Raw genomic sequence first — 11,324 nt, 5'->3', positions numbered from 1 at the left:
CCTAGCATTGACTGTCATCTCTTCTCATAGAAGATCTCTGTCGGTTGACGCAGGCATTCTGGGAGACTTTGGCTGTTCTACTTTTCCGAAGAAACCCCAACCCACATCAGACACACTTGGCTGCATTATCGCCATCTACCGGTAGACAAAAATACCGGAAGTAGGAATTATTCATATCCAGTGTTGGGAGTGTTCCCGTAGGAGTGCAATATATTACATATTATCATCTTCCAAGATTACTGCCTCATAACTGCAAGGTGTTACACTGTCTGTGTCTCCACCATCTCCCCGGAATCACACGCAATCTACTGAGTGCTTTCTGATTCTCAGAGCCATCCCGAGGCCTGAATGAGGCACACGCGCTTGCAGGAAGTAGAAGCCTCCAAGTGTGTGAAGAGACAAAGGTCATTCATTTCTCCATCTGTACGTCAGAGAATGTATTAGCAAATGTCAGAGGCTGTAGTTATAGTTCCTGAGTAGTACAGGACGTACAGGACGTAATACACAGTCAAATTGGAAGTTGCTGTCACTAAATGTTCACTTTGTCTTTTTACCTACATTCACTTGGGTGAATCTGTAGTTGGCTATTTGAAAGGAAAAGTGTACTTTTTTGGAATGTTCTCCATCATCCCCAATCCTTATGTGAGACATGAACACGTGTCTCTCTTGTCTGTGCCTTCTAAAGATGTCAAATCTGTTGAAAAGAGGCAGTTATTTACTGTATGTAAGCTCAGCCACTTTGTTATTATGAACATTGTTATGCTGATGGAGCTACGTGATTGGTGCATTGACACCGAGCCATGCCACAGCGAGTAGATACTAGCCACTAGTGACAAGCTTCGCCACACGTCAGTGCCACGCCCACAACACCTCAGACCACTACCACAAGTTTGGGATGGCTCCATGGCCTGCAAAGGTGCAGGTGCTCGGTTGATTGGTAATCAACCAAATACTCAGAGTATGACACGTTTTGTAGTTTGTAGACTCCATATTTTACACGCAACAGTCCACCTGCAATTTTTGTATCTGTAAAAGTGTCATGCGATCTGCTATATGTGCTTGTGTCCCTATTTTCAGGAGCACTTTGTAAACAGCTGCTAATTAATAACAAAATTGATAAAACAGCTTCTTAAACCATCAAAGGTCGGTTGCCAGGTTGTATGTTAAGTTTAAATGAAATACTTTGGAAAGAACGGGCGAGCCGTATTCAAACACTTGGCGGGCCGGATGTGGCCCCCGGGCCATAGTTTGCTATCCCTGCTTTAGATGTATGGAAAAGAGAAGGCAAGACTTTGATGAAAGAGTTGTGTATAAAACGTTTCGTCTTCTGAGGGTGGAGTGAATGAAACCAGGTTTGTGGGCTGGGAATGTTTTGGAGTACATGGCTGGCATATTGCAGTATTACACTGATGCCGATGGTCTTATTAATGATAATGATGGTATGATGTCTAATCCGGACATGACAGCCTCGTACCATCTGTCACCCCAGTCACATGGTACTGGGTCCCTGCTACGTACTGGCTGCTACTTGCCGATTGCGTTGCCGAGCATTCCAACACAGCGTCGGTGCGAGGCTTCCATGATGCTGATGCTGCGGCTCAATGATGCTTTCTGTGCTGCCCGCTCGCCCTGACTGCAGCTTCCAGTTGGCATCCACTGTGGAAGGGAGAGGCTGGACACCGGGAGACACCGGGAGACACCGAGAGACACCGGGAGACACCGGGAGACACCGGCAGACACCGGCAGGCTGGACGCTGCAAACCAAGACCATCTTCATCCGCAACATAACCTGCTGATCACATTCCGGTATTATGCTTCCAAATGTCCTTACTTGCCGCGTTGCATTATATATATATATGTATATATATATATAAAACATATAATAAATATTTTAAAAATAAATATTCCAATATAGAACATAACGCTGTCATATTACAGCGACAGCTGTCCCCTACGTTCGGCTGCTAAGGCTCATTGATTTTTCAGTCCTTCTTTATGAAAGCCGTTTACGAAGAACGTACATATTTAAACCCCCAGACAATTGACACGATTTCTAAAGGTGCATTGTGATTGTATCTCTCATCAAGTAATTATGAACAGGCTCATGTGGCGCTATTTGTGGTTTAGTTGTAAACGCATTAAGTGACGTCCATTGTCGTTAAACATTTTTAAAACGCGTTTTGGCCAAATTTGCAGCGCTTGGTGTTTTGTCCCTGCCGAGCCACCGTCGCGATGGGAGATCACGTGTCAAAGAGACTGAGGCTAATGACGGCGAGTGAAGCGGACATGGAGGAACGCTCTTTTCCCAACCCCTACCCTGACTGGGACCACCAAGACCAAGCAGCGCGGCCGCTAGACCCCCAAGGACAAGTAACGTCTCATGCTGTAACGTGACAATATGTCAACAACCGCGTTACCATTCACACGAGGACACCATCGAATTAAACAGGATCCATTGCATCCATTATCAATCAGTTATCCTCACCATTCATCCACCATTTACTAAGTTTGCATTGGTTATATGCTAGCTATTTTTGTTTTTGCTAGCTATTTATTTCTTTCATCATTCATCCATCCACTATGTCGTTGAATAAACCATTCATCTGGTATTAATGTATTAATGAGTAAGTTATGTATGACATCCATTCATCTAGTATCGATTATTGAAGAAGTAATGATGGGGTATTAAATTAAATGGTATTAATTAATAATAAGTTATTCAAGACCAACAACCATTCACACTCACATTCATACCTATGGACAATTTGGAGTGGCCAATGAAGCCAACATGTTTTTGGGATGGGGGAGGAAAGCGGAGTACCTGGGAAAAGCCACGCATGCACGGGGAGAACATGCAAACTCCACACAGAGATGGCCGAGGGGAGATTCCAACCCAGGTCTTCCCGATAATGAATAAGTAATGTATGGGATTTATTGATGGCGTATTGAAGTATTGCTGGTGTCGACTGTAGTTAAAGTCTGGTCATTCCGTGTGTTCTGTTAGCACTCGTGAAGAAGTAATTTATGGCATGGCCTTCTACGACATTCATTGGTGCATCATTCCGGTTATTTCCCAAGCTCTCTACCTGTACTCTTACTTCATTGGAAAAGCCGAGTCACATAAGAGGAAAGTTGTTGGAAGTTATTCAACTGAATCTTGGGGTGACATTAGTGCTCTCAGCGGCCTGAGAATCCCTTTGGCTTTGAAAGACGCCTGCTGGATGCTGGCTGCCGTGTTCTTGTCATCTGCCAGCGTATGGAGAAGGGGTACATGGCCGGAACCGGCTGAAAGCAGCCAATCATCTGACGAAGGACAGAGAAGCCGCTAATAAATGGTTTGTCTTCATCATTGTTGCCATCAGGTGAGCTCAGCCTTCCAAAGGAATGTCCAGAGCAAAATCAAGGATCTGCTAGAGCAGATGGAGGAGGGCCTGAAGACCGCCGACCCCCATGATTTCTCCACGTACACCGGCTGGACAGGTGTGTCAGTACATGCATCATGGTACTGTATCTACTAAACGGCGTAGTACCCTCTCCTTCCCAGGAATTGCTTTGCTGTACGTGCAGCTGCACCGCGTGTCCAATGAGCTGTCCCATCTGCAACGGGCACTGGACTACGTCAAACGAGCGATGAGAGTTCTGAATGGCCGAAAAGTGACGTTCCTTTGCGGCGATGCCGGGCCTTTAGCAGTGGGTGCAGTGGTCCACCACAAGCTGGGAAACCCTAGCGACAGCAAAGACTGCCTCGCCAGGTAGCGTCTTCATCTTCAACCTTTTGGGGGCTTTGTCGAATGAAAAGGACTTTTTGTCTTTCAGGCTTCTCCAGCTGCAGCGCTCGGTGCTCAGTCCAGATTCAGAGATGCCGGATGAGTTGCTGTATGGACGAGCCGGGTACCTGTATGCTCTGCTCTACGTTAACAGCCAGCTAGGGAACGCCGCTGTGGAGGATGCCACCATTGCAGAAGTGAGTGATGCTTTTGCTGATTTGTTTCGTCGCTTTTACTTCCCGGCTGCTTTTCTTTTCTTCCATGTCACTCACTGACCAATCCCACAGTCTGAGACTCAGTCGCCCACGAAAGTCCGATTACTATGTTGAACGTGCAGTCGTCATGTTTCATTTGGCATGAGCAAAAAGGCGGAACAATGAACGTCCAGTATGCTTCATTCAGCTTTTCTACTGCCATTGCGAGCGCCAAAGTGCTGCTCCAGCAGCCTGTCAGTACCAGATCACATGCACCCCACCTGCCACCAGCATGACAGATGCCCGCACACCTTAACTGACGAGCCATCCCAAATGCGTTGCCAGAATCTGCACAGCAGACGGGTTCACTGGGTTGGCATTTGAAACGGGATTACTGATGATGGCGGAGGATGTATTTCTGCTATGATGTTCAAGCCTGATTGCTGTCTGTATAGCAGTGGTTTGTTTGTTTCCTTCCTCCCGCATGCCAGGTAGCCACGGCCATCATCCAATCAGGGAAGAATCTGTCGGTGGAGCTAAAGAAGGCCGACCGCTGCCCTCTACTCTATGAATGGCACAAGAAACAATATGTTGGTGCTGCCCACGGCCTGGCTGGAATCTTCCACACGCTCATGCAGGTCATGGTGGATCTTGAAATGTCAGATAATGAATCACATCGTGTGGCTACTTTGCCCAGGTCCGACGACACTGCCATCTTGTCACTGAGTAAAAATGGTCTCTGTCCAGCCTGGAGCAAAGGTCCACCCAGACATGCTCTCAGAGTTGGTCCGGCCCAGCATCGACTACATCCGCCACAAAAGGTTTCGTTCCGGTAACTTCCCATCGTCGCTGAGCAACGAGAGCGACCGACTGGTTCACTGGTGCCACGGAGCGCCCGGGGTCGTCCACATGCTCATCATGGCTTACAAGGTCAGAGAGACAGAGGAAGAGAACGCACACACACACACACACACACACACACACACACACACACACACACACACACACACACACACACACACACACACACACACATGCAGCTATCCATTCTGCCACTGCAGTCACCAAAGCAGAAAGTCGCATCACATCCTGGAGTCACCACTAATCAGTGGCGGCCTGTGCATGTTTGTACCCGGGCCTTCAGCAGGGACCCCAGGGGATGAGAAGCAAAGGGCAGGTAGAAAGTATTTTATTTCATGATTATGGCTACTGTGAAGCCGCAGGATACACACGTGACGTGACAAAGCTCCACCAGGGGAGAAGCACGCACCCCAATGAAATCAAATCAGAGGCAGGAGCGCGTAACCAAGAAAGTAAAGACTGAATGGAACAAAACAGGAAGTGCACACAAACACAAACCAGCTCTTGGTAGCATCATCATCATCATCACGTCCTGATGATACAAAGCATCACAGGGTAACACAAACCAGCTCTTGGTAGCATCATCACCATCATCACGTCCCGATGATACCAAGCATGAAGAGTGTTCAGCGTAGCGTGGTTTTGTGCGTGTGAATACCATTTGTCTTTGACCATTTTCTTTTGTCTTTTAGGCCTAAAATGGATTTCCAAGGCATTGGGGAATGTCAAGATGTTGCCTTTTTAAGAAGAAAGCTGTTGTGTCTCCTCAGGTGTTTCAGGAGGAGAAGTACCTGAAGGAAGCGCTGGAATGTGGTGAGGTCATCTGGCAGAGAGGTCTCCTCAGAAAAGGCTACGGCGTTTGCCACGGCACTGCCGGCAACGGCTACGCCTTCCTGTCTCTGTACAAGCTAACCCAGGAGAAGAAGTACCTGTACCGTGCCTGCAAGGTAAGACTCGGGGAGCTCGGCTTCCTGTGTGTTCCTCTCCTTGGAAACAAACACGCGTCTTTGGCTGCTCTTCCATCCCGTCCAATTCACGTTGTTCCTGTATCACCACATCCCTTTCCTCCTGCTCCCCTCCTGCTCCCCGCGGCCCTGGCTTGGTGGAAGGCAGGCTTTAGCACATCTTCCAACGCTTCCTTTTTGAGAGCTGACATTTTTTCTTCTACCTTGGTGTGCATGATCATTTCCTCGTTCAAATCCTTGATGTAGCACTTCCTCTCCGTGTTTGGTACTTTATCCAATCCTGCACGTGTCTTTTGCTGCCATATCCCCTTTCCTTGGTCTATTTTTGGCACAACTCCATCATACATTGAAGTGATTTCCATTTGTGTTCTCCATCACGTTGTACATAAGATAAGACTTCCATGTTGAGGCTGTGGTGGGATTGCCATGTCCAGATATTTGATTATTGCTTGGACCTTGTGTGTGCTAGCCTGACAAAAGGTCCAAAACGTGGGTGTCTAACATCACGTTGAAGATGATCATATCCATGTTATGAAGCAATGTGCTCCACTTCTTCTAGTTTGCCGAGTGGTGTTTGGACTATGGGACCCATGGATGTCGCATCCCGGACAGACCCTACTCTCTTTTTGAAGGTAGCTAGCACGCATGTCTCATGGAATTAGGAACATATTCAGTCTGCTCACCTTGCCTCCATCATGACTCCGTGGCATAAAGTGTCCAGGAGGTTCTTGTCCATCCATCATGACTCCGTGGCATAAAGTGTCCAGGAGGTTCTTGTCCATGACGGTGATGTACCGACATAGCTGACACGTTGTTCCTCCTCTCAGGTATGGCGGGGACCATCCACTATCTGTCAGAAATGGCTGCTCCTGAAGCTTCCCGCTTCCCGGCTTTTGAACTTTGACCTGCTCACTGCTGGGAACTGGAAAGAGAACATACTGAAATCTTCTCGATTATTTTGGTGTTTGATTGGATGAAATATCAAACGTACCAAGTATGTTGGGATGACATTTTCAAAGCTTTGTTCCTTGGACCAAATCATCCACACGGAAGAGCAGTTCCAAGAAATAAAATAGCAGCCTTTAATAGCAAGCAAGAACAAACAAAGCAGTCCAAGTACTAACCCAGGAGAAGAAGTACTTCATGCTCCCTCACCGCAGTGCTGGCATGTCTTCCTCCAACCCATTTCAGCCCATGCACCACACACATTGCATATTGGAAGGTGATTGCAAGAAGCAAATTGAAAGAATTTCCAAATGTACTTCTTGGTTTCATCGAAAAGACAGACAAGTTGGGAAGGCATCAACCCCGACAGCAGAAGACCGCACATCTCCACAGAGCAACCCTCCCTTCAAGCACGTCATGCTAGAGCTCTTGCGTACAATTTTCTTGTCTCTGCACGTCTGCCGCATCACTGCTAGGTGTTTGCCAACCATCAAAAGTATATTTTACTCAAGTAAAAGGCTGTGGTGACTCAGGCCGGGTCATGGTGGCGTCATTGAGAGACGAGAAGATGCAGGCTCACATCACAGAAACAACACTATTCATGTCGTACTTCTGGTACTCTTGAAACCGTAGCCTTCATCTCAATGCTAATCCTAATCCTTCATGACCTTCTCATGCAGATGCTTCTATTGATGCTGCCCCCCCGACAATCAGACGTGAAGATACACACGAGCCACCAAACTACTAACCTATTTGATGTGTTGCACAGCAAGTGTGGGTCTAAATGCAACCCATCTTCTTGTGTTGCCAAAACTCTGCCTTCGGCTTGGCACCATCGCTAGGCGCACACACTGAACGGCACCGGATTTCATAACACTTCCTGTCCTCACTTTTAATGTGTGTCGTGTGGTACACATCCGTACGCTAGGAATGCCGTACGTCTACCCGACTGCTCAACTTCCAGTAAAACACCCACAATCTGGCTATTAATGTGTGCACGTGTGCACGTGTTGTGAGTGAACCAGCTGTTTGTGCGGATGCGAGCGTGACGGCCTACTGTATGGACAGTAGCTTCGGCATGCGTCCACACAAAGCAGAGAAGGGACGGGCAGCCAAGGAGAGCAGGAAGAGCAATCGGAAGCTGAAGGACATTGTGGGGTTTCTGAATGCCAATCCAGCCAAAACTACACTGGATGAAGCTTACCTTGGCTTTGTTTTTTGTTTTTTGACTGTAGCACGTTTGAGTTAATATTTAGTTGTTTGTCCTCTGAATAGATTGGACCTTCTCGCCCAATGGTGATGGGTCCTTTGCTTTTGGCTGAAATCTCTGTTTCTGTTCAGCGCAAAAATAAGAAACCTCTGATGTTCTACTTTTACAAATTCAATCCACACGTTAGAAATTTGAGAGCCAAAAGAACGTCTCCCTTAAAAGCACGACTTCCCATCACTAATATGAACGTACGTATGCAAATGAAGCTGTGGGTGCTTTCCGAGCCAGTTGATTCTAACGTGTGAGCTTCAGATGTTACTTCTTGTCATCACCGTGGAATATTTGATCATAGGACGGCGGTGGGTGGTTGCAGTAGGACGGCGGTGGAGGGTAGGCGGTCATCATCATGTGGGCGGAGCCAGGCTGCTGCGGGTATGCAGGATGTGTGGCGGTGAGCATCAGGTCTGCACCGGTCATCCTGTTGACACCAAACCCCTGCAGACTTCCTGGCTGCTGGGAAACTACAAAGGAGACCAAAGTAGTAGTGCATGGAGACCACACCACGCCTTCTGTGTGTAGACCTGCCCCATGTGTAGTCGTAGTAGGGGATCTAGACGGGTTCCTTGTGAAGGGCATGATTATGAATCTAAAATAATGACCTGGTGAAGTGACGGGATGTCTCGTGAAGGACACGTTGAATGCAGTCTCGTCTCTCAGAGAGGAAGGATACATTCTTCTCCGGATGAAGAAGCCAGCACCACAGCAGAACAACACTGCCATCATTAAGAGAACCCTGAAGAACAAACATGCCATCATGAGTATATACGGGCTGTTCCCTAGTTTTGTTCTGCTAAGGTCGTTAGCTGTGGGTGCACTCACCACTCGGTGCTAAACTTCTTACCAATAAGGAAAATCATGGACTTATTTATTGTCTGAGGGTTATCAAATGTACATTTCCCTTTCATTGGACCAACTCTCACATGTTCCTCCATTTTCAAACCCAATGACAGTCAATCAGTGTCCACTTCAGGTTGGGAATGAGCATGGTTTTCCACCTTAACATCTCAAGGACAAGAAGCCCAAGGAATAACAAGAGTTTTATAAAAAGACAACTTTCATACAGAACCTGTATGCAAAGTTCAAAAAGGTGGAGATTGAACATGAGATGAACATTGGTTAAAACAAATAACGAATGACATCACATACCGTACACATCTGTACTCTTCATGGACACTCCCTCCATTTTGTATCGATGTGTGTAAATACAGTACGTGTGTACACACACAGCGCATCTACTAATCTTAGATGCCACTTCCCAGCATGACGTACGAGTACTCACCAGAAGTACCAGAGTCTCTGGATGGACAGAGCTCTGACACAGCAGCGAGTCCCACAGCAGTCCTCGTAGGAGCGACATCTGACAAAACATTTAGTCCTTAGAAATATAGCAGTATTGCATATACCGCAGTACATTTCAACAGACACTGCCATAAAGACGTGTGGTGATTGTACTCTGATATTTGTTCCAATAAGTTCACATGCAATGTTGTCCAACCAAGTGGCTAATACGCATTTTCCAATGTACACTACAAAGTCTATGAATAAAACTACTATGAAATATCACATCCCTTCCTTTTCCATTTGGCCATGCAAAAGCCATTCATGCTATCATCATCATCATGCTAGCCTGCACAACAGCAAGTCTTGACAGACCGACCATAAGACTGTACTCACCTGAAGTATATGGGGTATCCGCCTTCAAAATACCAGCAGTACTTTTTAGCCTCTACAGCCTGTCAAAGACAACAATGTGTAGCATTTATCATTTCAACCTTTCGAACTTTACTCATCAACAATATTATATCATTTTCGAATACAACACAACACAATCATACACAATACTAATAAAAAAATGGAACTTGGAATGGGTCACAAACCTCTGGCCGTCTGCCGTTTGAGTCAATTATACTTGTCATGTTGGGAGAAACCCGTCAAAATGTCCCTGCTAACATGCTAATAGCTAGCATGCCTGCAGGTGTAACAATATTATTGTTGTATGTATGTAAACATAAATAGTTGCTATTAAGAATGCACACATTTAGTTGTACTCAATGTTCAAACATAGATGTTGACAAATGTGCCTTTCAAGGCTCTCTCAGCGCACCAATACCGGAAAGTAAAGTTTATCTTCTCTGATGGTCGCACTTGGCAACATCACAGAGGATGGGACTCCGTCTACTGGTCACTTTAGGTATTACACTAAGGTTGGTGTGAAATCATTGATTGTATTGAAAGGTGAACATTTTGCTGAGGTTATTTACATGCCTTATCCTTTATGCTTCAGTTCACTACATTAATTGTCATTTTAGCCGTTTCTGAAAGCGAATTAACAATCATCAATACTGAACGGATAATAATAATAATACAGTACATAAAAATATGATCGCAAATAATTGATATCTTATTCATCTCCAAGAGAAATTCCTGATAATAGATCATCAAATATATACAATGCATAAAGATAACGACTGCAAATAATCACAATTTTTAAAAGATCAAAATAACAAAATAGTCATGATAATTGATAAGCTAGACATCAATGATCACTCATACTAGCACTAAGCTAGCAGCAATACGTGCTCACCTGCACTAAGCTACTAGCAGCAAGAGCTACCAGCAGTAATATGTACTCACCTGTACAAAGAGGTAGAAGGTGACAGGTAAATATGCCACAAGGTTGTGCATCTTGCAGGCCACAAAGAACATGGGTAGATTGTTTACGTTCTTTTTGTTAGCTCTGATGGATCATCACGACCATAAAAACAGACATCACATCCCGAATACATGACTTCCCCAACGAGATCACGTCCCAACGAGATCCCGCCCGAACAGCTTTTCACACAGACGTGACCAAGCAAACGGTCTGTGCTTGGCTTCCATTGGTCAGCGGTAACCATGGATACGACCCGATTGACAGGCCGACTGGCCATTCAGAAGAGCCAAACGATTCAACGATTCAAGCTGGAAGTACGGTAGCAATACACGTTGGCACCAAAGCTTTACAAACGTAGGGCATTGATAAGAAATCAGCAATCTATCAATATTGACGTACGTATATCTTTCATCCGACATACACAAAACACATACTAGCCAAATGACAAATATGCACTGTTCTCTCCTTGTCACTTTTACATGGAAATGAAAACACCAAAACACGCAGTCCGTCACTCTCTCTCGCACACGCACACGCACACGCACACAATATACAGTACGGTATACAGCATGAGGATGGCCGGAATGGAGGCTGGCTCAAACGTCAATGAAAATGTTAGCAATGTAGTTAGATATGACATTTGATGTGCATTGATTTTTACTCCAGCAG

The 11,324-nt window shown here is 45.8% G+C and overlaps 2 protein-coding genes across 9 annotated transcripts; one reads left to right on the top strand and one right to left on the bottom strand.

Moving 5' to 3' along the window:
• Window positions 1–351: 351 nt before the first annotated feature.
• On the top strand, window positions 352–9,536 carry lancl2 (LanC lantibiotic synthetase component C-like 2 (bacterial)). Of its 6 annotated transcripts, XM_058060100.1 has the most exons (10): window positions 1,505–1,806; window positions 2,197–2,370; window positions 3,363–3,480; window positions 3,545–3,752; window positions 3,817–3,964; window positions 4,453–4,599; window positions 4,709–4,891; window positions 5,593–5,769; window positions 6,347–6,419; window positions 6,615–9,536. In XM_058060100.1, the coding sequence occupies exons 2-10, from the start codon at window positions 2,233–2,235 to the stop codon at window positions 6,689–6,691; spliced, it is 1,269 nt and encodes a 422-aa protein (XP_057916083.1). In that variant the 5' UTR covers window positions 1,505–1,806; window positions 2,197–2,232; the 3' UTR covers window positions 6,692–9,536. The 6 variants fall into 6 exon arrangements, 5 of the variants coding, with proteins under 5 accessions (XP_057916081.1, XP_057916084.1, XP_057916080.1 ...); XM_058060098.1 differs by adding an exon at window positions 352–404 and having other exon boundaries at window positions 1,640–1,806; window positions 5,593–6,670; XR_009120535.1 differs by having other exon boundaries at window positions 1,498–1,806; window positions 5,593–6,419; window positions 6,615–6,699.
• Window positions 6,846–11,311, bottom strand: vopp1b (VOPP1 WW domain binding protein b). Of its 3 annotated transcripts, XM_058060105.1 has the most exons (5): window positions 10,637–11,177; window positions 9,677–9,735; window positions 9,282–9,359; window positions 8,602–8,735; window positions 6,846–8,463 (listed from the first exon to the last, which is right to left on the bottom strand). In XM_058060105.1, the coding sequence occupies exons 1-5, from the start codon at window positions 10,706–10,708 to the stop codon at window positions 8,258–8,260; spliced, it is 549 nt and encodes a 182-aa protein (XP_057916088.1). In that variant the 5' UTR covers window positions 10,709–11,177; the 3' UTR covers window positions 6,846–8,257. The 3 variants fall into 3 exon arrangements, with proteins under 3 accessions (XP_057916088.1, XP_057916086.1, XP_057916087.1); XM_058060103.1 differs by having other exon boundaries at window positions 6,846–8,735; window positions 10,637–11,311; XM_058060104.1 differs by lacking the exon at window positions 10,637–11,177 and adding an exon at window positions 9,880–10,146 and having other exon boundaries at window positions 6,846–8,735.
• Between the last annotated feature and the right edge of the window lie 13 nt (window positions 11,312–11,324).

This window comes from Doryrhamphus excisus, chromosome 21 (genome assembly GCF_030265055.1).
Source record: "Doryrhamphus excisus isolate RoL2022-K1 chromosome 21, RoL_Dexc_1.0, whole genome shotgun sequence".
NCBI classification, from domain to species: Eukaryota; Metazoa; Chordata; class Actinopteri; order Syngnathiformes; family Syngnathidae; genus Doryrhamphus; species Doryrhamphus excisus.
This window is presented reverse-complemented; position numbering and strand designations above follow the sequence as displayed.

Coding starts and splice junctions, on each gene's coding strand:
- lancl2 (XM_058060098.1), top strand. CDS start 2,233: ATGGGAGATCACGTGTCAAAGAGACTGAGGCTAATGACGGCGAGTGAA. Junction 2,371..3,362: donor CGCTAGACCCCCAAGGACAA/GTAACGTCTCAT, acceptor TGTTGCCATCAG/GTGAGCTCAGCCTTCCAAAG. Junction 3,481..3,544: donor CACGTACACCGGCTGGACAG/GTGTGTCAGTAC, acceptor TCTCCTTCCCAG/GAATTGCTTTGCTGTACGTG.
- vopp1b (XM_058060103.1), bottom strand. CDS start 10,708: ATGTTCTTTGTGGCCTGCAAGATGCACAACCTTGTGGCATATTTACCT. Junction 9,360..9,676: donor GGATACCCCATATACTTCAG/GTGAGTACAGTC, acceptor ATGTTTTGTCAG/ATGTCGCTCCTACGAGGACT. Junction 8,736..9,281: donor CAGAGACTCTGGTACTTCTG/GTGAGTACTCGT, acceptor TTTGTTCTTCAG/GGTTCTCTTAATGATGGCAG.